Source organism: Lithobates pipiens, unplaced genomic scaffold (genome assembly GCF_037356315.1).
Source record: "Lithobates pipiens isolate NorthernLeopardFrog02 unplaced genomic scaffold, aLitPip1_a1.2 Scaffold_8, whole genome shotgun sequence".
Taxonomy (NCBI): Eukaryota; Metazoa; Chordata; class Amphibia; order Anura; family Ranidae; genus Lithobates; species Lithobates pipiens.
This window is the reverse complement of record NW_027507903.1, coordinates 621,022,015-621,048,852: the sequence shown is the minus strand read 5'-3', so window position 1 is coordinate 621,048,852 and position 26,838 is coordinate 621,022,015. Positions and strand designations below refer to the sequence as shown.

General features: G+C 43.1%; 1 protein-coding gene across 1 annotated transcript; it reads right to left on the bottom strand.

Annotated features, from left to right (window-relative positions):
* Positions 1-17,523: 17,523 nt before the first annotated feature.
* LOC143963870 (olfactory receptor 11A1-like) lies at positions 17,524-25,985 on the bottom strand. Its single transcript, XM_077473608.1, has 2 exons — positions 25,931-25,985; positions 17,524-18,709 (listed from the first exon to the last, which is right to left on the bottom strand). The coding sequence occupies exon 2, from the start codon at positions 18,635-18,637 to the stop codon at positions 17,708-17,710; it is 930 nt and encodes a 309-aa protein (XP_077329734.1). The 5' UTR covers positions 18,638-18,709; positions 25,931-25,985; the 3' UTR covers positions 17,524-17,707.
* Positions 25,986-26,838: the final 853 nt, after the last annotated feature.

The window sequence follows — 26,838 nt, the reverse complement described above, 5'->3', positions numbered from 1 at the left end:
TATGAATAGACACCTCGAGGACCTCGATAACAGGGGCAGAAGGTGCAACATCAGAGTGAGGGGGGTCCCTGAAACAGTGGAGACTGACCAGATTGTACCTGCACTGAGGAGGGTGTTTAACAGCCTGTTAGAAAGACCGGAGGACACTGACATAGAATTTGTCAGAGCACACCGAGCCCTGAGGGCCAGGGGACCAGACAACATGCCCCCTCGTGATGTTATTTGCTGCCTGCAAAGCTTTACCCTGAAGGAAGAGATTATGCAGAAGGCACGCAGGAATGATCAGATTGTGTTCAATGGGGAAACCATAATGTTATTCCAGGATCTCTCGCAAATCACCCTAAAAAACCGAAGGGCGTTTCGCCCCTTGCTGGACAAGCTCCGCGCTAAGGAGATGAGGTATACCTGGCGCTTCCCGTTCGCCCTGCTGGTGACGCATAATGGCAGACAGTACACCTTACGCTCCCCAGAGGACTTGCCCGAGTTTTGCCATGCCCTACACCTAGGTCAGGTTGACCTCCCAGAATGGTACCAGGAGTTCCGCATACCTCCGCCTGAAAGGAGCCCCCCGGACTCACCTTTGTCCTCCCCGGAGAAAAGACTGCCTAAAAAGGCTAGGCCCAATCATCATGGGGGTGCTGCAGCGGGCACTCCGAATACCGGCAGAGCACACACCTCCAGAGTGCGGGATGATGCATATTGAATCCACCTGAGTTTGCCTTAGCACCGTATGCACTGTTTACCAAGCTTCATGCCCACCCATCCCAAACCCGCTTTCCCCTCCTTCCCACGGCTACTACCCTTTGATCCTGCCTGGCATGCACACGGCTCCATGTCCAGTTTGCCTTACAACAGCAACATGATGGGAGTTCTGGACTGGGTGAACTTTGGGGAAAGGTCTTTTCAACATGTACTCGCTGGACAAGAGTAAGACCATGCATAAGGGGTGGGATCCACGAGTGTTAACTTGTTTTTTTTTTTTTTTTTTATGTTTTGATAGTGGATGATGGGCGCCATGGTGTGGTGTGAGGGTGGGTATTCAATCAACAGCCCTCGTTGCGGGGGACCCATGTTCGGTTCTTTTAGTTACGTGTTTGTCATCCTGCTACATCAGAGATTGTTTGCTACTGTTCGGCCACCCAGCTGTTAATGGGCATTGGTGCGGGAGAGCTACCTTGAGCATATTTCCAAATGAGTGATTTAAGGCCGAGGCTCTCCACCCTCTCATGCCAGGTGTTTTCCTTTATTTTTATTTTTTTTTATATACTATTTTAGTATTTGGTGACACCGGCCTGACAGGTGTGCAGTTCAACGGTTGGTTCTGCTGCCCGCCTCCCTTAGCTCTCTACAAGTGAGGCAGACGGAATTGTTTGGATTCTGTCGGTCCCACGACTTGATACCTTTGCGCAGTATATTTACTGTATAGGTTGTACACTGATATCTTGTCTTATCTTGTCTTGTTTTTTTTTTCTTCTTTCACCCTACAGCTTCCTTCTTTCTCTTTCTCTTCCTTCTCCTCCTACTTTATCTCTATTGGTGTAGGGTTTGTGTGTTTTTTCTTTTTTTTTCTTTTTCTTTGTTTAATTCCAGTAGCTGAAGGTAGTGTCTGGTGGTTCAGGTTATGATCATCAACGTCTTCAAACTGTTAATTACATTTTGCATTGCCTTTATATCCAGGTTTTACTTATATGAGGGTACAGATTCCAAAGCCATGGCGTACTCAACACTGGGTCGTAACCCTATGGTGATCTCTCATAACGTGCAGGGCCTGAGATCATCTCTTCTTCGGGAACTCAAGAAAGGTAGGCCACACTTCGCCTTTTTGCAGGAGACTCACTTCCGGACGAATAACATACCCAGACTTACCGACGCCTTTTTTGTTGAAGCCCACCACGCCACGAATGCGCAAGCAAAAACGAAGGGGGTGTCGATTCTTATTAGTAAAGATGCTCCCTTCACACTGCTAGACAAAATGTCAGATACGGAAGGCAGATTCCTATTTCTCAAAGGCCACTACAAGGGGAACCCTGTCACTTTGGCTAATGTTTACTTCCCCAACAAATTTCATTTATCCTTTTGTAAGAGAATAGTGAGGGACTTGGAGGGGTTTGCCACTGGTTGTATAATCTTGGGGGGTGACTTCAACCTTCCCCTTAACCCCCTGACGGACACCTCCACCGGTAAATCACACGTCTCATATAAGATCTTGAAACAGATAAAGGGACTTCTACACTCCCTGCACCTACTGGACTCCTGGCGAGTCCTTCATCCAGAGGGGAGGGACTACACTTACTTTTCGGCCCCACACGCTAAATATTCTAGGATAGATTATTTATTTGTCTCTCGCAGAGATGTACACCTATTGACCGAGGCAGCAATAGGCATTCAAGGCTTATCTGACCATGCTCCGATCTCCCTTACACTCAGGCAACAATACCTGCCGAAACCCTTCACTTGGAGGTTGAACTCATCACTCCTGACAGACCCTGCACTTCTACCAGAAATATCCTCCCAACTACAGGAGTTTTTTACACTTAACTCTACGCAGGATATGGACCCTTTGGTGGTATGGGAGGCCCACAAATGCACACTTAGGGGGGTTCTGATGAAGATGGGCTCTCAACGCAAGAAGGACAGGGAAAAGGAAATTACCGCCATAGCGAACAAAATCGCGAAACTCGAGACTTTGCACAAACAATCTTTATCAACACGGACGGCGACGGACCTTCTAGCTGCCAGAAAACAGTTGCACCAAATTTTAGACGCTACGTCGAAGAGATTTTTATTTTTTCGGCAGAAAATTTACTATGAGCACGGAGATAAATCGGGCAAATTTTTGGCAAGGGCGATGAAAGGACCGCGGTACAGGAATAGCATATCAGGAATAGCTAATCAGGAGGACAAACTCGAAGTGACGGATGATCAGATAGCTAGGCATTTTCAGACCTATTACACCAAACTATACAATCTACCACCCCAACATAGACCCAAAGACCTGACAGGATCCAGGACCCAAGCCATACAGGACTATTTAGTTAAATCCAAACTGCCTCGGATATCCACGGAGGACTCCGCACTTCTGGAGGCCCCGGTGGATGAGACTGAGGTTCACAGGGCCATAAAAGATTTGAAATCAGGGAAAAGCCCCGGGCCTGATGGCTATACCGCAATTTACTACAAAACTTTTATTAATACTCTGTCGAAGCCACTAACAAAAGCACTGAACTCCCTCTCATCTCCCAGAGAAATACCGCCAGGGTTCTTGGAGGCACATATTACTGTTCTACCCAAACCGAATAAAGACCCGACACTATGCGCCAATTATAGACCAATTTCCCTTTTGAACCTAGACGTCAAGCTTCTGGCTAAAATTATGGCAACTAGACTACTACCCCTGCTCCACACCATAATTGGACCGGAACAGGCCGGATTTATGCCGGGGAGGGAGGCCAAAGACAATGTGACAAAGGCACTTAACCTTATACAGATGGCCCATGAGCGAAATGTCGAGGGCCTTCTCCTCTCTACCGACGCGGAGAAGGCCTTCGATAGAGTAGCCTGGGATTTCATGCTGAATACCTGCGAATTTATTGGTCTGGGCCCACAAATGATGTCCTGGATATCTGCTTTATACAGAAATCCTTCTGCCAAACTCCGCATTAATGGCTCCTTCTCCGGCACGGTCCACATATCCAATGGCACGAGGCAGGGGTGCCCCCTGTCACCCATCTTATTTATTATTTCCCTAGAACCATTCATTAGACTATTGAAGTTGAACCCTGATGTCTCTGGCTTTCGAACAGCCAGGAAGGAATACAAGATTGCCGCATATGCGGACGACCTTCTGTTTTTTTTAACGAATCCCCGTATCTCCATTCCCAACTTATTGAGAGAATTCTCAATTTATGGTTATCTCTCTAACTTAAAAATCAATCTCACCAAGTCGGAAGCCTTAAACATTAGTTTACCGAGCCGCTCAGTGGAGATGCTTCGGACCGACAGCCCCTTTCGATGGGTAACTGAGGCACTCCAGTATTTGGGTGTTTGGCTGACCCCTTCACTTGCCCGGATTTTTGATAAAAACTTTATACCATTACTCAAGGTCGTTGAGAAGGACCTGAAGGATTGGCACCCAAGGAACTTTTCCTGGTTTGGCAGGGCTGCCATATGTAAAATGAACATCTTACCCAAAATTCTTTACTTGTTCAGAACACTTCCAATTAAGATCCCGGCAAATTTCTTCAAAAAATTGCAGACGATTCAGACACAATTTGTATGGGCGCATAAAAGACACCGTATAAAACACTCTCTCCTGACCTTGCCCAAGGATTGTGGAGGGATGGGTTTGCCTGACTACAAACAATACTATCAAGCGGCGCACGTAGCGAGAATTATTGATTGGCATTGTCACGGTGAAGCTAAAGATTGGGTGGCACTAGAAGATGAGCTGAGCCCTGCTCCATTGAGATTTCTTCCTTGGGTGCCAGAATCCGGATATCCGAGAGCATTGAAACAACATCCTTTAATTCACACCACTCTTTCAATCTTCCACCGGCTGGCCCTTCATAACACTAAATTTTCTTCCACATTGAGCCCACTCACGCCTTTATGCGATAACCCCGACTTTCCACCAGGTAGGGGAGCGCACCTATACCGATCCTCCAACCACCTCACTCCTCTCCTCACGAAACATTGCTTCCATAATGCTCAGATAATGGACTTCACAACTTTCAAATTAGCAAACTCACTACCTCACTTGACATACTGGAATTACCTCCAAATTAGGAGTTACACCAACAGATCAACCTGCAGAGGACACTTTATGAGAGATCTTACGGAAATAGAAAGAGTGTGTCGGGAAGGTAGGCAAACTCCGAACACTACATCTCTTTCGTACGCCTGGCTGAGGAATACAAAGGGTGGGCGAGTGGAGAGACTCAGAGAACAATGGTCCGAGGCTCTCGGGATTGAACTCTCTGACGGTCAGTGGGGGAAGGCCTGTGTCCTGGCACATAAATGCTCATTGAGCACCAGAACACAGGAAACATCCTATAAATTGCTTACCCAGTGGTACGCCACACCAGCGAGACTACACAAATGGTTCCCTCAAACTTCTGATGTTTGCTGGCGCTGTCAGAAGGAAACTGGTACACTCCTACACATATGGTGGCAATGCCCCCCCATTAAGCAATTCTGGAATTCCATACGGGGGATGATTAGAGCTATAACTGAAACTTCCATGAGACTCGATGCGGCATGCTGTCTCCTACATGTCACCACCTTCTCCTTACGACGTTATAAGAAGTCATTGACTAGACATTTATTGAATGCAGCCAAAGTTTTGATACCACGCTATTGGAAAGCGACAAGCGTCCCCACGACCAGGGACTGGATCTTTCAGATTAGGGAGGTGTGTGACATGGAGGAGACATTGGCCCAGTCCACTGACGCGGTGGAGAAATACCACGCTACGTGGACACCGTGGTTCGCCTTTCGGAGCACGCAAACCTATAGAGACTTGCTTGCTGGGAATTACACTGGAACGCCTGAGGGCTGATTTATTTACTTCCCTTGTTTGCTAAGATACAGCCACTAGGAGACAACGATAGTGATAATAATACTACTACGACATTACTTCTCTACTTTTCTATCCTCTGATCACACTTTTCTGGATCTTTCTCTTTTCTCTCCTCTTCTCTCTAAAACCTTCCCACATCTATTTCTTCTCTAGGTGGGAGGGGAGAAAAAAACTTGAAAACTGTTACCAAATGTATAGTTAACAATATTTGAAGAAATCAATAGGCCTAAGTTGAAATATTGCAGTTATTTGTCAGATAACCTTATTCTCAGGAAGTTTATGCCTCTGTTACCTGTAATCCATTTTTCTTACATGATCCTGACAGTCTTTCGAATGTACCTTATATATTAAGATTATCTCTGACTATACTTGTTCAACTATGCTTGTATTTCATTTGATCGAATAAACTTGAAATGTTAAAAAAAAAAAAAACACCTTGTAGACTTGTGTCACCCCGTATTCTTTTACTCTAAAACAATTAGCCAATAAACAACAGTTTTCCCTCCACACCCTGATGTAAACAAAAATCTATACATATAAACAAATACAGTATCTCACAAATGTGAGTACACCCCTCACATTTTTGTCAATATTTTATTCTATGTTTTCATGTGACAACACTGAAGAAATTATACTTTGCTACAATGTAAAGTAGTGATTGTGCAGCTTGTATAACAGTGTAAATTTGGTGTCCCCTCAAAATAACTCAACACACAGCCATTAATGTCTAAATCGCTGGCAACAAAAGTTAGTATACCCCTAAGTGAAAATGTCCAAATTGGGCCTAAAGTGTCAATATTTTGTGTGACCACCATTATTTTCCAGCACTGCCTTAACCCACTTGGGCATGGAGTTCACCAGAACTTCACAGGTTGGCACTGGAGTCCTCTTCCACTCCTCCATGATGACATCACGGAGCTGGTGGATGTTAGAGACCTTGCTCTCCTCCACCTTCCGTTTGAAGATGTCCCACAGATGCTCAATAGGGTTTAGGTCTGGAGACATGCTTGGCCAGTCCATCACCTTTACCCTCAGCTTCTTTAGCAAGGCAGTGGTCATCTTGGAGGTGTGTTTGGGGTTGTTATCATGTTGGAATACTGCCCTGTGGCCCAGTCTCTGAAGGGAGGGGATCATGCTCTGCTTCAGTATGTCACAGTACATGTTGGCATTCATGGTTCCCTCAATGAACTTTAGCTCCTCTGTGCCGGCAGCACTCATGCAGCCCCAGACCATGACACTCCCACCACCATGCTTGACTGTAGGCAAAACACACTTGTCTTTGTACTCCTCACCTGGTTGCCGCCGCACACGCTTGACACCATCTGAACTAAATAAGTTTATCTTGGCCTCATCAGACCACAGGACATGGTTCCAGTAATCCATGTTCTTAGTCTGCTTGTCTTCAGCAAACCATTTGCAGGCTTTCTTTTGCATCATCTTTAGAAGAGGCTTCCTTCTGAGACAACGGTCATGCAGACCAATGTGATGCAGTGTGTGGCATATGGTCTGAGCACTGACAGGCTGACCCCCCACCCTTTCAACCTCTGCAGCAATGCTGGTAGCACTCATACATCTATTTCCCAAAGACAACCTCTGTATATGCCGCTGAGCACATGCAATCAACTTTTTTGGTCGACCATGGCAAGGCCTGTTCTGAGTGGAACCTGTCCTGTTAAAACGCTGTATGGTCTTGGCCACTTTGCTGCAGCTCAGTTTCAGGGTCTTCTTATAGCCTAGGCCATCTTTATGTAGAGCAACATTTATTTATTTTTTTAATCTTTAGAGTGTTCTTTGCCATGTGGTGCCATGTTGAACTTCCTGTGACCAGTAGTGAGAGTGATAACACCAAATTTAACACACCTGCCTGACACCACACCTGACACCTTGTAACACTAACAAGTCACATGACATCGGGAAGGGAAAATGGCTAATTGGGCCCAATTTGGACATTTTCACTTAGGGGTGTACTCACTTTTGTTGCCAGCGGTTTAGACAATAATGGCTGTGTGTTGTGTTATTTTGAGGGGACAGCAAATTGACACTGTTATACAAGCTGTACACTCACTACTTTACATTGTAGCAAAGTGCAATTTCTTCAGTGTTGTCACATGAAAGGATATAAAATGTGAGGGGTGTACTCACTTTTGTGAAATACTGTACATATCAATAGATGGGGGAATCTCCTAATCTTGGAACAGCAAAAGACAAAAAGAGACAGAAAGACAATTGACACACAAGTATACTATATATTGCAAAACCCATTTATATAAGATGCAGCCCACATCTGTAAGGAACAGACCGGGCACCATTGCATATAACACACAATGAAATGGGTAGGATAAACAGCCAAAAGAAGGGGCAATGGAGATGGGTGGCACAATTTGGGTAAAACACACAGTAAACCTCAAAATTACCGCCCATCATACTGTCCCTTAATTTACAACCTAATGGCTGGTGAATATCTGAATGGGTCAAGAATGAATGGAAGAAGAATGTGCATCGAGATGCATGCCTAGACATAACTTCCATACACGAAAACACCGGATGGTTATGTTACACATCACAGTATTTAGTACAACCATAATGAATGAAGGATATTGATAAAAATGACAATAATAAATATGTGAGTGTAGTGTATCGTTAACCATCCTCTGCACAAATAAAGAACTCACCATATTAATGTGTATCGATTGCTGTCAAAGGGAGGAAGTACACTCATAAAAATGGCTTACATCCCACTTGAAGTTTAACCCCTGCTGGATGCGAGTCTGAAGCTGGAAAATCCAGAACACCTCCCTCTGGCAGAGCAAACGAAACACATCACCACCTCTACTGGGAGCCTTCACTTTTTCAATGACCTGTACATGCATGTTGGCAGGCTAAAACATTGCCATTGTGGCAAAAATTGAAATTTTTAGCCACATTTGTTGATAGGCACTAGCCCAGCAGGAAATGGGAGGCACTAAAGAATGGTGTGACAACCTAACTAGAGAGGAAAGGAAATCCTTATAAGATCTAGAAGAATATGACTCCATCGTCATTCATAACTCCGATAAGGGAGGCCTTATAGTTGTTATAAATACAATCTCACCAGCAGAAGACGAGGATTTATGGATGAATCCTCAAAAAAGTGTATCAGCAACATACTCCTCTATGGGTTTGTCCTCCAAGACAGACATAAGGTAAACCCGGCCATGAGGGGTTATGGCACCAGGTTGAAGGTCAATTTCCCAATCATAAGGCAGGTGTGAAGGCAAACTACCGGCTTGACCCTTTGTCAAAGACAGTGACGGTGACCTTAGCCACATTCTGAAAACAAGTCTTCCTGCATTGTGGCGACCAGGAAAGAACCTCAGCACAAAGCATTTAAAAAAAGGGGTCATGCAAGTAGGCGCCTTGGTCCTCCTGGTGCTTGGAAACTGAAATAATGTCCCTACCCTAGGATGCATGGCTAACTCATAATATACAATGATGCTGCTGGATCTCCCCGGGTACAGTAAGTTCCCAGTAGGGTACCCGAGGGGAGCCAGTCAGAGTAGCTAGGTACAGCCAGACTCACCGTTACCGGTAATGCTTTTTTCAATACTGCCCAGTTTATCGTAGGCTTCAAAGCTTTACCATTGTTATTGTGCAACTGAAGCTTCTGTTGTTATACTTCAGTTACTATTTACATTCTTGCTAATGTCCCAATGAAAACCAATAAAAACGAATGAAACAAAAAAAAAGAGGGGTCGTGCCTCTGCAACCAAAGATAACAAATAACCACCAGGAAATGAGGTGAGAAAATGAATTTGAATTGGATTATCTCATGGTGATGAGCCCCTACGACCACAGTCAATGGAGCAGTCTTATGAGTCACATGGGCCGGCTGTAGAGGTCTCCCATCAATAGCCTCAATGGCAAGTGGAGTGGCACGAAGCTGGAGCAGCTTAGACACAAAGGCACTATCAATGAACAGGCCTTCAGCCCCAGAGTTAATTAGAGCCTGTATCTCGATGTACCACTCAGACCAAGAAATGGTAACAGGAACTAAAGGCTTATCCTTCTGGATAACTGGGGACATAACCATACCACCTAAGGTCTGTTCCCTACAGGACCTCAGGTGCAAGCATTTCCCAGACAGGTAGGACAAGAATTCAGGAATTGACCTGCCTGGCCACAATAAAGGCACAATCTCTCCCTCCTCCTAAAGGCCCTTTAGTCTGCAGAGATATGTGTGAAGCCCAACTGCATTATAGCAAAAGGTACAAAATATTGTGTTTTTTTTTTTCAAATTTGTTGCTCATTTTTTGTATATAGCACAAAAAAATAAAAAACGCAGAGGTGATCAAATACCACCAAAAGAAAGCTCTATTTGTGGGGAAAAAAGGACATCAATTTTGTTTGGGTAAAACATTGCATGACCGTGCAATTGTCAGTTAAAGAGACGCAGTACCGTTTTGCAAAAATGGCCTGGTCATTAAGGGGGTAAATCCTTCCGGGTCTGAAGTGGTTAAGAGAGGTATGGACTCCAGAGAGAGATATCATTTTGCCCTTGTACAAATCATTAGTAAGACCTCATCTAGAATATGAAGTTCTGTTTTGGGCACCAATTCATAAAAAGGATATCGGGGAACTGGAGAAAGAGCAAAGAAGGGCAACCAAACTGATAAGAGGCATGGAGGAGCTCAGCTATGAGGAAAGATTAGAGGAACTGAATGTATTCTCCCTTAAGAAGAGGAGATTGAGGGAGGATATGATCAACATGTATGAATACATAAGAGGTCGATATAGTGAACTTGGTGTTGAGTTATTCACTTAATTAACTGTTTACCCCCCGGGAGGATTTAACACCTTCCTGCTGACCAGAACACTTTTTGTGATTCGGCACTGTGTCGCTTTAACTGTCAATTGCGCGGCCGTGTGACATTGCACCCAAACAAAATTAACGTTTCTTTTTCCCCACATATATTTATTTAAATTAAATTTAAATTTTATTAATTTTTTGCGCTATAAACAAAAAAAAAACGACAATTTAAAAAAAAAGCAATATTTTTAACTTTTTACTATAATAAATATCCCCCAAAAATATATAAAAAAACTTTTTTTTTCCTCAGTTTAGGCTGACATGTATTCTTCTATATATGTTTGGTAAAAAAAAAAAACTCAATAAGCGTATATTGATTGGATTGGACAGTTTTGACACATTTTTGGGACCATTGTTATTTATACAGCGATCAGTGCTATAAAAATACATTGATTACTGTGGGCGATCAAGGGGTTAATTGTGTTCCCTAGTTTGTGTTCTAACTGAAGGGGGGATGGGACTATATTGGGGAGATGACAGATCGCTGTTCATACTTTGTATGAACAGACGATCAGTCTCTTCTCCCCTCAGAGAACCGGAAACTGTGTGTACACACACATATCCCGGTTCTCGGTGTGTCACCAGCGATCGGGGGAGCCCGGCAGTGATTGTGACTGCCGGGCACTCGTATCAGCTCCAGGGGTGAGCAGCGGGCTCTAGTGACCACAGGGCAAAGAGATGTAAAATTCTGCCACTGTAAAACTGTGGCGGCTGGTCAGCAAGTGGTTTAAGGGGTTGTAAATTTTCGTATTTTTTCACCTTAATGCATCCAATGCATTAAGGTGAAAAAACATCTGGCAGTGACCAGCCACCCAGCCCCCCCCCCCCCCTCCCATTTTACTTACCTGAGCCCTAGAACTTGACCCGGCAGGGACACAGTCTCTCTGCCTGGGGTTCTCGGCTCTTGATTGGATAGATTGATAGAAGCGCAGCCATTGGCTCCCACTGCTGTAAATTAAATCCAATGACGCGGGCACCGGGGGGCCGGGCCAAATCCTGCATTCATGTCTATGGACGCAGATGATGTACTCAGGAGCATACCCACAAGGTAACCCCCTCGGGATTGCGCTTCTCCTCGGGGGCTATCTGATGTGGGGTGGAGCCATGAGAGCTGCCGGGGTACCCCAGAAGACGAGGATCAGGGCCACTCTGTGCAAAACGAGTTGCCCAGTGGAGGTAAGTATGACATGTTTGTTATTAAAAAAAAAAAAAACCCTTACAATCACTTTCAGGTCATCACAGAGGACAAGGGAGCACACTTTACGTCTGGAGGAAAAGAGGTTTAAAGGAGAAGTCCAGCTTGAGCTCGTTTGGCTGGGCTTCTCCTCTGGGTCACAGGAGTGCAATTTGTTTTGCACTCCTGTGACCCGTTTTCAGCAGGGAGTGGTCTGAAGTCCGCTCTCTTCTGATGTCGCTGGAATCAGTCCGGACACAGCGTCATCGTGACAATAAAGTCTGGATCCTCCAGGTGCCTGGACTGATGCCCGTCTCAGCCTCGAGGGCGAGCCACTAAGACAGCCACTCCCTGCCCCTCCACAGCTCAGCACTCCAGTGAACATGGAGGAGCAGAGAGGAGAGCTGCTAATTGACAGTCAGCAGCTCTCCGCTCGGGTATCTGTGGGAACAGAGCCATTGGCGGTGTTTGATCACTCGGTTCTCAGAGGCGGCGGGGGACAGATGCAGCATCTGACCGATGCTGTATCCACCTAGGTAAGTACAAATGAGGAGGGGAGGGTCCTTACTTCTCTTTTAAAAAGCTGTTTTATCAAGTCTTGTCATGGATTATACGGGGCAATAAATATGGAAACCAGAGGAAAAACTTTCAGATTTTACTCAAAAAGGTTTTTAAAATTAAGTAAACATCTTGATGCACCATCAATGTAATAAGTATACAGTAAGTAGATCTTTTTAACTCTGTTACCCCCAGTGGAGCACCTGAGCTTAGTTATATAGGGTGATAGAAGCATATTTCCATAGAGAAAGATTATTTCAAGAAGCATCCTATTTAAAGTCCCATCAGGGAGAATTATTAAATAAAAGTCTAAGAATTATTATTGTTATTAATTAATGTTTAACCACTTCTTGTCCAGCCTTTAGTCAATTGATGGCTGTGCGGGACTCTCGTCAATCCAGAACGCACCTCGCATGCACCCTCATGGCTGCACTGTGGCGCCATCTGCCACTGGCTGTGTCCACTGGATCACTGTACCACTTGCTTTCAGTACCAATGTGACCGCGGTAACCAATCACAGTTGTAAACAATGGATGGCTTTCTTTAAAGCCATCCGTTGTGCTCAATTCTGTTGCTAGCTGTGATTGGCCACAGTGATCACATGGTACATATAGTGCAACACCACTTATTATTTTGAATATTTATACATTTGGGCACAAGTTTGGCCCTTACGGTGTGTACAGCACCATTATATTATATTGCACTTACAGATTCCTTTTAGCGCAGGAGTACCTACTTTATGATCACATGGTACAGACTGGGGCAATCACAGCCCATCTGTGCCATGTGATCAGCTGTGGCCAATCACAGATAATCGCAACAAAACAAACTGAATGAATTGATTTCATTCAGTAAAATGCTTACATATAGCAATGTAATTCACTGCTATAAGAAAACAAAATGTGTAAAAAAAAAAAATACTGATCACTTCCCCAGAGTAGTACAATGCTACTATGGTAACATTATATTGCTCTGGTCAAAGTGTGCTAAACAAAAATCTTAAAAAAGAGAAAAAATATAATAAAAACTATAAAAATATATTTTTATTTTTTTTCGTACTGTCACCAGTCAGTGTCTCTGATCCCTGACACTCCTGTTATATGATGATGCTGTACTGCACTGGTGACAGTACATTTGAAAAAAAAATTTTTTGTTTCTTCATTTTCCCCAAAATTATCACAAAAAATTACAACTTCAAAAACCCACCATGCCTCTTAGTAAATGAGGAAAGGGAAGGTCGGCACTCAGGATGACATCCAAAAGGGTATTTCTTTATTAAATACATGTACAAAGTTGTAAAACAGCCTACGCGTTTCGGACGTTAGTCCTTAGTCATGGCCATCCTGAGTGCCGACCATCCCTTTCCTTATTCTTGTACGTTGGAGGTGTCAGCAGCCTCAAGATCTGAGCACCGGGCAGAGCTTTTATGTGGGAAGCTTGCAGCGCCTATACACCTGTTTTTCTTGGATGCCTCTTACTAAATACCTTGGATGGTCTACATTCTAAAAAAAGGGTCATTTGGGGGATATTTATACTGTACTGACACTCTAGGGCCTTTAAGAAATGAGATAGGCTGTCAGTACATCAGGACTGATCAATTTTCACATATATACCATAGTTTGTGGACTCTAACTTTCCTACAGACTAAGTAATATACACTGATTGGGTTATTTTCACCAAAGAAATGGAGCAGAATACATTTTTGCCTAAATTTATGAAGAAAGCTTATTTATTTGCAAAACTTTATAAGAGAAACAAAGAAAAACTTTTTTTTTTTAAATGTTTAGTCTTTTTTAAATTTATTTAGAAAAAAAAAAAAAAAACAGTGTTGATTAAATACCATCAAAAGAAAGTTTTAGTTGTGTGAACAAAATGATAAAAATTTAGTTTGGGTACAGTCTTGCATGACCGGGCAATAGGCATTCAAAATGTGACAGCGCTCAAAGCTATTGGAGTGGTAACAATAACATCCCAAACAGGATAATTCGATTTTTGGTATAAAGGGTAGATTCGTTTATCAAATACAAATTATTTTTTCTTCAAGTAGGCATTACTTTTATTCTCGACACAAACATCAGATGCAAATCAGACAAATGAATCTGTGTGAATGTGGGTTTGTTGCCACATTCATTCTCTTCAGATGCAAGTCTAGTTTAGAACTATGGTTAACCGGTTATTAATCAGTTATTGTACACAGACAGGTGGAGGAGACAGAAATGAGGGACACCACTGCGGGGGCTGCACTGATCTGAGGACTGCAGTAAGTTTAATATGAATGGAGAGCTACAGGGGAGAGAGACAGTGACCAGGAAGGCGGGTGGAGGGGGGAGGCAGGTAAAAAAGGGTGTACACATGGAGGAGTGATTTAAGGGGTCGAGGGTAAGAATATATTAACTGGAGAGGTACTTTTGGAGGGGAGAGGACTTGTGCTAGAAGAAGGAGTGAATTTAAAATCCCACCACCCCACCTTTTAAAACAAGTCCTCTAATCCCAGGGCATTCCCCAGCATATATCTGACTCCTACCTCCAACCCACCCTCTGTTACAAGTCCTTTCACTTCCCAAAGCACCCCCCCCCTCAGTAAATATCAGCTCCCCCACCTCACCTTGTAACACAAGTCCTCTCCCCTCCCAGAGCACCCCCAGAGACCCCACAGCCCCAAGCCACCTTCTAGCACAAGCCCTCTCCCCTCCCACAGTGAGTGAGTGACTTGTATAGCGCTACGTATGTGAACTGAATCGCCTCAGGGTGCTTTCTTGCCATCTGCGGCTTTGCGTGGTCCTTTTACCAATGTACCTGACATGCTTACAAACACATACAACATTGACATACACATACACATATTAAGGCCAAATTTTTTAGACAAGGTCTAATTAACCACTTGCCGCCCGCCCTATTACAAATAGACGGCGGCAAAGTGGTTTGATAATCCTGACCGGACGTCATATGACATCCTCAGGATTATGAGCCGCTGCGCGCCCCCGGGGGCGCGCATCGCGGCTATCGTTGTTGCGGGGTGTCAGTCTGACACCCGGCAAATACGATCTCGGTAAAGAGTCTCCGACGGAGACTCTTTACCACGTGATCAGCCGTGTCCAATCACGGCTGATCACAGTGTAAATGGGAAGAGCCGGTGATCGGCTTTTCCTCACTCGTGTCTGTCAGACGCGAGTAGAGGAGAGCCGATCGGCTGCTCCTCTGATGGGGGGGGTCTGTGCTGATCGATTATCAGCACAGCCCCCCCGAGGATGCCCACACTGGACCACCAGGGACACCACCAGGGAAAAGGTAATCCTCCCTAGACCACCAGGGATGCCCATGGTCAGCACAATGGATGCCAATCAGTGCCCATAATGGATGCCAATCAGTGCCCACAATGGGCATCACTGATTGGCATGCATTATTGTTTGGCACTGATTGGCATCCATTAGTACAGTATAAAACCAATGCCACCTATGAGTGCCCACCCGTGCCACCTATGAGTGCCCACCTGTTATGAGTGCCCACCTGTGCTGCCTATGAGTGCCCACCTGTGCCGCCTATCAGTGCCCACCTGTGCCGCCTATCAGTGCCCACCCATGCCCATCTGTGCCGCCTATCCATGCCCATCTGTGCCACCTATCCATGCCCATCTGTGCCGCCTATCCATGCCAATCCGTGCCAGCTAGCAGTGCCAATTTGTGCCACCTATCAGTGTCCATCCGTGTCGCCCATCCGTGTCGCCCATCCGTGTCGCCCATCCGTGTCGCCCATCCGTGCCGCCTATCAGTGCCGCCTATCAGTGTCCATCAATGCCACCTCATCAGTGCCACTTCATTGGTGCCCATCAGTGCCGCCTTATCAGTGCCCATCAGTGTAGCCCCATCAGTGAAGGAGAAAACGTACTTATTTACAAAGTTTTGAAACTGAAACAAAAAAAACATTTTTTTTTTCAACATTTTCGGTATTTTTTTATTTGTAGCGCAAAAATAAAAACCGTAGAGGTGATCAAATACCACCAAAAGAAAGCTCTATTTGTGGGAAAAAAATGATAAAAATTTCATTTGGGTACAGTGTAGCATGACCGCGCAATTGTCATTCAAAGTGCGACAGCGCTGAAAGCTCAAAATTGGTCTGGGCAGGAAGGTGTTTAAGTGCCCTGTATTGAAGTGGTTAACCTACCAGCATGTCTTTGGAGTGTGGGAGGAAACCGGAGTACCCGGAGGAAACCCACGCAGGCACAGGGAGAACATGCAAACTCCAGGCAGATGGTGTCATGGTCAGGATTTGAACCGGCGACCCTATTGCTGCTAGGTGAAAGTGCTAACCACTACACCACCGTGCTGTCCGAGCACCCCCTTGCACATATTCAAGCCCCCCAATCCACCTTCTAGCACAAGTCCTCTCCCATCCCAAAGTAACCCCCAGCACATATCAAAAAGCTGGATTTTATTTAACCATGCCCCTTAAGCCTCTCCCAATGTAAAGTTTGACCACATCCACTGTTTTGCCACTGAGTGAGCAGATTACACCTCCAGAATATGCGTCAGTGTGACCTGTATTCTCAACCATGGATGTAAGGGACATCACAGCGCAGTTCAGTAGATGGTGATAACAATAAACAGGACAAATAGAGGGGGGGGTCTCCCTAATAGGGGCATAGATAGCCATAAAAAACTTGACAAGTGTTCTAATCCCTCTCAATGCTATCCAAAAAAAAAAGAATTGTCCAGTTTAACTGTGGCCTTTGACATCCCCATTGTGCTGCAAATAATATACAGAAGACTGTCAGAGACTGTGGACATACTAAAAAAAGAAAGAAACAGAGACTGTGGACAGTTACATGAAGTGGCTAGAGTTCACCACCATTACATAGCAATGATTCCACTCCCAGTACTTGAAAATGTACCTGAGAATGGCACAATAAACACCTAAATGGGGCTCCCAGGCCCCAGGTTGAGCACAAGAGCTCTTGGGTCAATGCATACAGAAACTACTTAGCCTACCAGTTGGTCTTTGGCCTGTGAAAGCACACCAAGAAAAACCTCCTAAAATAGGGATAAAGCATAAAAATTCATTGGTTCTGATGTTATGTGAACCCTATGACCTTAGCCCTTGTATACACGGTCAGAGAATCCGTCAGAATGTGTCCTATCGGACCGTGTTGTCGGATAATCTGACTGTGTGTCGTATGCATCGGACTGATTCCGTCTGAATATTCGTCGGACCCAATTTTCCAACTTGTTGGAAATATTTCCCGACCAACTGGTTCGATCGGACATACTCTGATCATGTGTAGAGAATTTTGATCGGACCAAGTGCCACGCATGCTCACATTCAAATTCCTACATCAAAGCTATTGGCTAATAGCCTGAATGTAGTCCCATCGTAACAAAATTACGTCATCACGTTCTGAAAGATCGGATTTTTCGACAACTTAGTCCGACCGTGTGTATGCAACAGTTTTTGGACAAGAACCGACGGACAAAATCCGACGGACAAAATCTGATGGATTTGGTTGTCGAAATCTCCGACAGTGTGTACAGGGGCTTAGTGTTGCACTGCTAGACACCTAAACTGTTGTGCTCAGTCTCAAACATTTCCATAAGACAAGGCGAAGTTCTTCATTTCTTAAGCTGTAAATTAATGGATTAAACAATGGGGTCAGTACAGTATACAGAATTGATAAGAACTTGTTATTATTAATGGAGTTTCTTTGGTAAGGTATCAAATATATTACAATCAGAGGACCATAATATGAACATACTGAAGCCAAGTGTGAGCTGCAAGTGGAGAAGGCCTTTTGCCTTCCAGCAGAAGAGGAGATCTTGAAGATGGTGATAAAAATATACATGTACGTCCAGATGATGAACGAAAATGAGGAGGCTACCACAGGAACGGAGAGTATGACAACTTCTGTTCTCACCATGAAGGTGTCCGAACAAGAAAGGTCCACAAGAGGATCAAAGTCACAAAAGAAATGGTCAATGGTGTTGGGCCCACAAAATTCCAGCTGGCATAGAAGAATTACGGTTGTTAAGACAACTGTAAAACAAAGAAACCATGTGACAGAAACAAGAGTTCTGCATAACTGGAGGTTCATTATATCTGCATATCTCAAAGGGTTACAGATGGCCATGTACCGATCATAAGACATTATTGTAAGAAGAACAGACTCTACACTGCCCGAGGCAATATAGACATAGAACTGAATAATGCACCCTGCAAGAGACATGATGTTACCATTTCTCAATAAGACATGAAGCATGTTTGGGGTAATATTAGTGGTAAACAAAATTTCAGAGATGGAAAGATGTTTGAGAAAGTAAAACATGGGGTATTGTAGCCGCTGGCTTGTAGAGACAAGTGTAATAATGAGGAAATCACCGGTTAAAGTTATTAAATATGCCATGAGAAACAAAGCAAAAAATATGGGATTACAAGGTCCACAACTTCTAAAACCAAGTAGAGAAATTTCTGTGATGGTCTTGTTACCAAACATTCTATATTAAATATGGATTTACAGAGCCGTCTGTTGGGATATTATTGGAAGTTTGGGGTTCCTCAGAGGATTCTGTAAAAAAAATAAAAAAAAGTTGCATAAATATTTATAAAACAAAAATTCTAAGGCTCGCACTTGGCCTCAACTGAAGCAAGACTGCTGCATCAAATAGTACCTGATTACTGGGCCACACAAATTCTATAAAAAATATTAATGGTGCGCTATTTCAAATAACGAAATGTGAATATAGAAATCAGAAATTGTTTAAAGTGTTTGCAACGTCACTTTTTTGTGACGTTACATGTATCCCATGCAGATATGAAGCCATTAACAAAAGTGTAAATGTTTTTTAGAAATTAAAAGGCGAAATTCCTTTTCTGACACCGCATTCATGTGGTCACGTGATCCCCCTGTGCTGGCCGGCCCTGATCTATGGAGAGAAGCAGGAGGGGCCAGGATTGCCCTGTGATGTCAGCTGGCCAGCAACTGGCAGGATCAACCAGGTTTATTACAGTTTAGGAAGAGAAGATATGCACAGCACAAGCACTGTGCTATTGTTATTCATGCGTTAAGGAACAGTATCTTAGGTATTTTTTTTTCAATGGTTTTTTTTGAGGCTCTAATTGACTTCAAAAAAGGGTGGGTTCGGTGCGCAGAGCACTGATCCAGTCTTCCAATTCTCTGCCAATCAGGAAGCGGGTCCTGAGACCCAATTTGCCGGGAGTCTTAGGACTCCCGGCCAATCGGGTCTCAGGACCCGCTTCCTGATTGGCCGGCAGGAGAAGCAACATCTGTATAACCGGTAGGAGAAGCCCCGGCTCCTCCCTCGGCTGAAGTGAAGAGCAGTAGCCCTACCCCTCGTCCTCAATACTCATAATCTCCTAAGGTAAGGCTGCCTTCTCAGTCGTATCCTGCGAGAGGGGGGTGGCGGGGAGCTAGAGCATTGCGAGTGAGGAGGTGTCAAGGTTCATATTTTTTATGTATTTTGCACTTGTCCACGGGTGGCACCGTTTTGGACAGAAGTTTTTGATTTGATTAATTCCCGTCTGCAGCTGTCCCTCCCTTGTACACCTGAATTGGAACTACTGGGTATACATGTTGATGAGCAGACACCTAGGTATACCAAACTGCTGATCTCATACCTGCTGTACTATGCTAAAAAATAAATACTTTAAGTGGGCTTCCCCCTCTTCTCCTACTTTATCCTTCTGGGAATTGACCATCAACGGGGTTCTACCAATGCATAAACTGACATATATCAATAGAAACTGCCCCCATAAATATGCCAAAATATGGATATGGCAGCCATGGGTGGATTTTACATAATCTTGTTCCTAGGGCAGTGGTCATCATCCTTGTCCTCAGGGCCCACTAACAGGCCAGGTTTTACGTATTACCTTGGGGAGATGCAGACTAGAATGCTGCAATCACTGAGCAGCAAATTATATCACCTGTGATGTATTTCAGTTATATTGCAAACCTGGCCTGTTAGTTGGCCCTGAGGAGAGGGTTGATGACCACTGCCCTAGGGGACGACTTCATTTTTTCCTTTTCCTTTTTTTTTGGGATGGTAATCATTTATTATGGATTTCATTTGGTTGCTAAGCAATGTATTGTTCTATATCACTTGTTGGGATGTCTCCTACTATATCTTGATTAGCATAACCTTGTATACCTGCTGTTTATGTTTTATATATTTTTTTCAATAAAGAGCAATTCTGTTTGTAGAAAAAAAAATGTTTGTAAATCTTTATTTTTTTTTTAAACTAAAGAAATAAATATGCCGTACTTGCCTTCTCTGTGCAATGTGTTTGCACTGAGCAGTGCCGATACTCTTCTCGGGTTTCCCACTGGCACTTCTGGCTCCTCTTCCTCTTCATCCATTGCCCCCATAGGAAGCTGCTTCTTATGGGAGCACTCATGAGGGCTTGCTCCCGAGCCCTGCTGCCTTCATCCGTAGACACAGACAGTGGTACATGGCCCCTCCCCCCGCCCATGCGTCAAAGAGTTTGCGGGCACAATCTTGAGTCCCACTGCCTGCATCTAAAGACTCGCCAATCAAGCTCCTCCTACCGGTTTCGTCACTCTCGTGACTTCCTCACGAGACGAGAGGAACTTGATCGGCTGACACAGGAGGCACTAGGAAGTGTTACAGAGCAGGCACAGAACAGGGGGAACACTATGAAACCAGGGCTGCAGAACCGGACCGCAGGTGACTCTATCACCCTTCAGCCAGGCCTTTTTTATTTATTGGAAATGTGAGTTGTACTGTATGTATGTTGAGTTTTGTTTGGAATTAAATCTTTTTTAAACGTTATCACGCTATTGCATGCCTCTGTCATTTTTTGCATATATATATATATATATATATGAGGAGAGTCCCGGAACACACCAGGAGAAAACAGCGGCTCTTGTGCTGGGCTATCACTAAGAGGAGAAGGTGCCTTGTGGTCCATACTAATACTTCATAAATCTGTGTAGAATAAAGGAAACAAGGGAGGATTGCTGCAAGCTATTGTTATCAAAATACAGGCTTATAATTTAAGCCCTTAAGGTGAAGGTACATCTGGTGGGGGGCGAGTGCACACCACGTGAAGACACTATTATCACATGTCAAATGTTATTTGGACTTTTTCTGAATAATTTTATACTTCAATAAGGACTGAGTGTGACTCACGGAGCACAAGCACTTTAGATTTTATTATTTTTTATATAGGATGCTGCAGGCTATTGTTATCAAAATACAGGCTTATAATTTAAGCCCTTAAGGTGAAGGTACATCTGGTGGGGGGCGAGTGCACACCACGTGAAGACACTATTATCACATGTCAAATGTTATTTGGACTTTTTCTGAATAATTTTATACTTCAATAAGGACTGAGTGTGACTCACGGAGCACAAACACTTTCGATTTTATTATTTTTTATATAGGATGTCACATTGTATATATTAGGATGTCACGTTGTATATATTGATGCTATACATAGTTTTTTATACATTTGCATTTAGTATTTGTTTATTTTATTAGTGCTGCACATTGTGTCATATCAATATTGTGATGGCCCACCCTTTGCAGCTATAACAACAAAGCAAGGTCCATAAAGACATGGATGAGTGAGTTTGGGGTGGAGGAACTTGACTGGCCTGAACAGAATCCTGACCTCAACCCGACAGAACACCTTTGGGGTGAATTAGAGCGGAGACTGCGAGCCAGGCCTTCAAAAATACTCATAGACACACTCCTAAACCTGGTGGACAGCCTTCCCAGAAGAGTTGAAGCTGTTATAGCTGCAAAGGGTGGGCCAACTCAATATTGAACCCTACGGACTAAGACTGGGATGCCGTTAAAGTTAATGTGTGTGTAAAGGGGAGCGTCCCAATACTTTTGAAAATATAGAGCATTTCTTATCCCTATAACAATCCCTATAACTAAACATATATGAAATGTAAATGTTCATCCCTATTATATGCTGAGCTCTGTTGTACAGGGGCTGCAATAAACTAATACAAAGAGTGTATACTCTTTAAATTAAAATTAAAAATTATTTGAATGTAAAGTGCTGAGCAAATTGACCGTGTAATAAAAGTACTTGTAATAAATAATTCAATAAATACAAAATCAAAATCAAAGAGGCGCATTGTGCAATGACATAATGAAGCACTTTTGATTATAACCACTTCCCCTCTCTCCCCCGTACATCCTTCTATGGACCAGAGCAGTTTCTAAATTTCTACTATAGACCTGTTTATTCTGCAATAACTTTGCCATTACTTAAAACAACAAAGTAATACAACCAAGGCTCTCCTTTTGTCATATTGTCCTGTAAAAAATCACTTTTTTTATGAAATCCTTAGACAAAACAGAAAGAAATTTTTTTTTTTCTTTTTTAACCAGTGTTCATTTTAAAAAAAATAGTGTTACTGTAGAATAAAAGTATATATTTTAGTATATAATTTATCCTGTTAAAAATAGATCTGGTACAAAGCATTGTAAAGTTATTTACAAATTAAATAAAGGTGATTTTTGTTTTTAATTTTGCGCTTTTTTTAGATGTGACACAAAAAATAAACAAAATAAAAATAATAGACAAAAATAGACAAAACAAATAAAATGATTTAAAAAAAAAAAAATATTAATGGTTAAAAAAATAGAAATAAAAACAGCAGGTAAGCAATAGCTGAAGGGAGTACGGGCAGTTACTGTATATGAAATGGCTGGATATCACCACCATTATTTATGCATAAAAATAAGTTTAAACATTGTTGGTAAATAAGATAGAAATAAAAAAACAGCAGGAAAGCAATAGTTGAAGGGAGTGTGGACAGTTACATCACCACCATTACAAATGTTGTGCAAAACATTGCAAAGATATTTACATACAAAATAAAAGTTTTTTTGTTTTTTTTGCACTTTTTTAGATGTGACACAAAACAATGAACAAACAAAACAAATAAAAAAGTAATAAAAAAAAAGTTTAAATATTAATGGTTAATAAAATAGAAATAAAAAACAGCAGAAAAGCAATAGTTGAAGACAGTTAGATTAAATGGCTAGAGATCACCACCATTATGATTGTGGTAAATAGCATTGCAAAGTTATTTGCACATAAAATAAAAGTTTTTTTGTTTTGTTTTTTACTTTTTAGATGTGACACAAAAACAGCAGAAAAACAACAGTCTATATATCCTGTTTAAAATTACATACAAAGCATAGTACAAAGCATTGCAAAGTTATTTACAAATATATATATATTTATATATCTTAAATTTGTGCTTTTTTTTTTTAGATGTGGCACAAATACATGAAAAATAGAGATAAAAAAACAGCTGGAAAGCAATAGTTGAAGGGAGTATGTATAGTAACATCTCCACCATTATGAATGTGGTACAAAGCATTGCAAAGTTATCTACATATAAAATATATTTTTTTTATTTTTTTAGATGTGACACAAAAAAAATAACAAACAAAACAAATAAAGAAAAAGTTAAAAAAAAAAAAAGTTTAAATATTAATGGTTAACAAAATAGAAATAAAAAACAGCAGGAAAGCAATAGTTGAAGTAAGTGTGGACAGTTAGATGAAATGGCTAGACATTACCACCATTATGAATGTGGTGCAAAGCATTGCAAAGTTATTTATAAATAAAATAAAAGTTTTTTTTTGTTTTGTTTTTTAATATTGCACTTTTTTAGATGTGACACAAAAAATTACTAAACAAAACAAATAATAATGCAATTTTTTTAAATATTAATGGTTAATGAAATAGAGAGAAAAAAACTGCAGAAAAGTAATTTTTAAGGGGAGAAGGGGAATAAGGGGATAGTTGGGACTGATGTGTGGTTTTTTTTTGTTTTTTGATTTTTTTCAGCGTCTGTAGATGAAAGTTCATCCATTGGTCTGCAGATGAATGAAACAGGGCAGATAGAAAACTAACAATATTATGGTTTATCTCAATTTCATGCCTGAGCTACGTTGATAAAGACAGAATCAGACAGTTCTTTATTTGATAGCTGCAGGCCCTAGAGCTGCTGTATGTACACAGCAACTCTCTGCTTCATTCCAGAGAGCACAGTTATGCCGGCAAGTGGTGATGGTGGTTGTGGTGGTTGTTGTGGTGGGGTTGGCGATGGTTGCGGTGGTTGTTGTGATGGTGATGGTGGTGGTTGCGATGGTTATGGTGGTTGTTGTGGTGGTGGTGGTGATGGTTGCAGTGGTTGTTGTGGTGGTGATGGTTGCGGTGGTGATGGTTGTGGTGGTTGTTGTGGTGGTGGTGGTGATGGTTGCGGTGGTGGTGGTGATGCTTGTGGTGATTGTTGTGGTGGTGGTGGTGATGGTTGCGGTGGTGGTGCTGATGGTTGTGGTAGTGGTGGTTATGGTTGTGGTGGTTGTTGTTGTGGTGGTGGTGGTGGTGGTGATGGTTGCGGTGGTTGTTGTGGTGGTGATGGTTGCGGTGGTGATGGTTGTTGTGGTGGTGATGGTTGCGGTGGTGGTGGTGATGCTTGTGGTGATTATTGTGGTGGCGGTGGTGATGGTTGCGGTGGTTGTTGTGGTGGTGATGGTTGCGGTGGTGATGCTTGTGGTGATGGTTGTGGTGGTGGTGGTGATGGTTGTGGTGGTTGTTGTGGTGGTGATGGTTGCGGTGGTGGTGGTGATGCTTGTGGTGATTGTTGTGGTGGTGATGGTTGCGGTGGTGGTGCTGATGGTTGTGGTGGTGGTGGTTATGGTTGTGGTGGTTGTTGTTGTGGTGGTGGTGGTGATGGTTGCGGTGGTTGTTGTGGTGGTGATGGTTGCAGTGGTGATGGTTGTGGTGATGGTTGCGGTGGTGATGCTTGTGGTGATGGTTGTGGTGGTGGTGGTGATGGTTGTGGTGGTTGTTGTGGTGGTGATGGTTGCGGTGGTGGTGGTGATGCTTGTGGTGATTGTTGTGGTGGTGATGGTTGCGGTGGTGGTGCTGATGGTTGTGGTGGTGGTGGTTATGGTTGTGGTGGTTGTTGTTGTGGTGGTGGTGGTGATGGTTGCGGTGGTTGTTGTGGTGGTGATGGTTGCAGTGGTGATGGTTGTGGTGGTTGTTGTGGTGGTGATGGTTGAGGTGGTGGTGGTGATGCTTGTGGTGATTGTTGTGGTGGTGATGGTTGCGGTGGTGGTGCTGATGGTTGTGGTGGTTATGGTTGTGGTGGTTGTTGTTGTGGTGGTGGTGGTGATGGTTGCGGTGGTGGTGCTGATGGTTGTGGTGGTTATGGTTGTGGTGGTTGTTGTTGTGGTGGTGGTGGTTATGGTTGTGGTGGTTGTTGTTGTGGTGGTGGTGGTGATGGTTGTGGTGGTGATGGTTGCGCTGGGGAGGGGGGGGGGGGGCAGAAGGAATTGATGTGCTACACAAAAACTGTGTACATTGATGATTTTTGGGCATGTGTCAACTCAACTGGTCAATAATACATTATTATAAGCAAATATCACCCTCAAAAACAAAAGTATAAGAGACACATCACACACATATGAAAGTGTCTATATTCAACATCCTGCTGAATTATAAATTCAATGGGAGAGGAAGAGAGATCGATATTTAACATATTTCTAAGTTAATAACTTGCTCTTTGTCAATTGTTTTCTCTCCCATTTACAATGATACCAGTCAAAATAAAATATAATATTACTTTACAAATCTTTATGTTGCTTGTATATGAGGGGGTTCAGAAAAGGGAAGATCGGGAGGAAAGTATTTGGACCAGGTAGAAAGATGCACATTAAATGGTCTTCTCCATGTCTACATCACTTATTAACCAAAGATAACTCACCTTCCGGTAACAATGTAGTAAATTTCAGATAATGCATGAATCTTACAATACCGCAATGAGATACAAATGCTATATCCTTAGCTCTGCTCATATTTATAGATCTGTCCCATGTAATTAAATAGAATTCTAATTGGGTAGGGAGGTTGTTTATAAGCTAAGGAGGAATCCCAATGGTGCCGTGTCTGTGTGTCTCTTATTTATGTATTTATCTTAATTGGAGATGCCTCCAAAGAACACAGGTGGCAGGTGTTGAAGAACACTAATATATTTTGAGTGCACCCATGTCCATGAAAATCTCAATAAACTAAATGCATTTTTCAAAGTAAAATGGTTTAGCAATAGGAATGAGCCAATCTGCTTGGGTTTGGTTCACCAAGAGTCTGACAAGTCTTGTATCGGCACTCCATCGACATACTCGTCCAGACCTGTGAGGACTTCGGCAAAGCTTTCGGCGACAAAGGTCAACTGCGGGAAGTCAGAGGTCATGCTCTTCGGAAAGTGGTTCCTGGCTTCTTCTGCACCCATTCCTTTCAGCATCAAAACAGATTTCATTAAAATTCTTGGGGTCTGGTTTGGATCTGGGGGCACAGCCCTGAAATCCTGGGAGGAGACACTGGCCAAGAAGAGACAGAATTTTGGACTATGGAGCCTCATGCCGCGTACACACGGTTGAATTGTATGACGTACTTAGTCCGTTGAAACACATTTCAACTGACAATCCGCTCGTGTGTGGGCTTCAGCGGACTTTTTCAGCGTGCAGTCCGGAGTACTAAGAAGGTCGGTTTGCACACCAATCTTTCCGTCGTACTTTGGTTTCAGCGGACAATACGGTCGTCAGTATGCTAGTCTGACGGACTAAGAATGGCGCATGCCCAGAAAGGATTTACAGGGCGGAAGCGCTCTGTCTT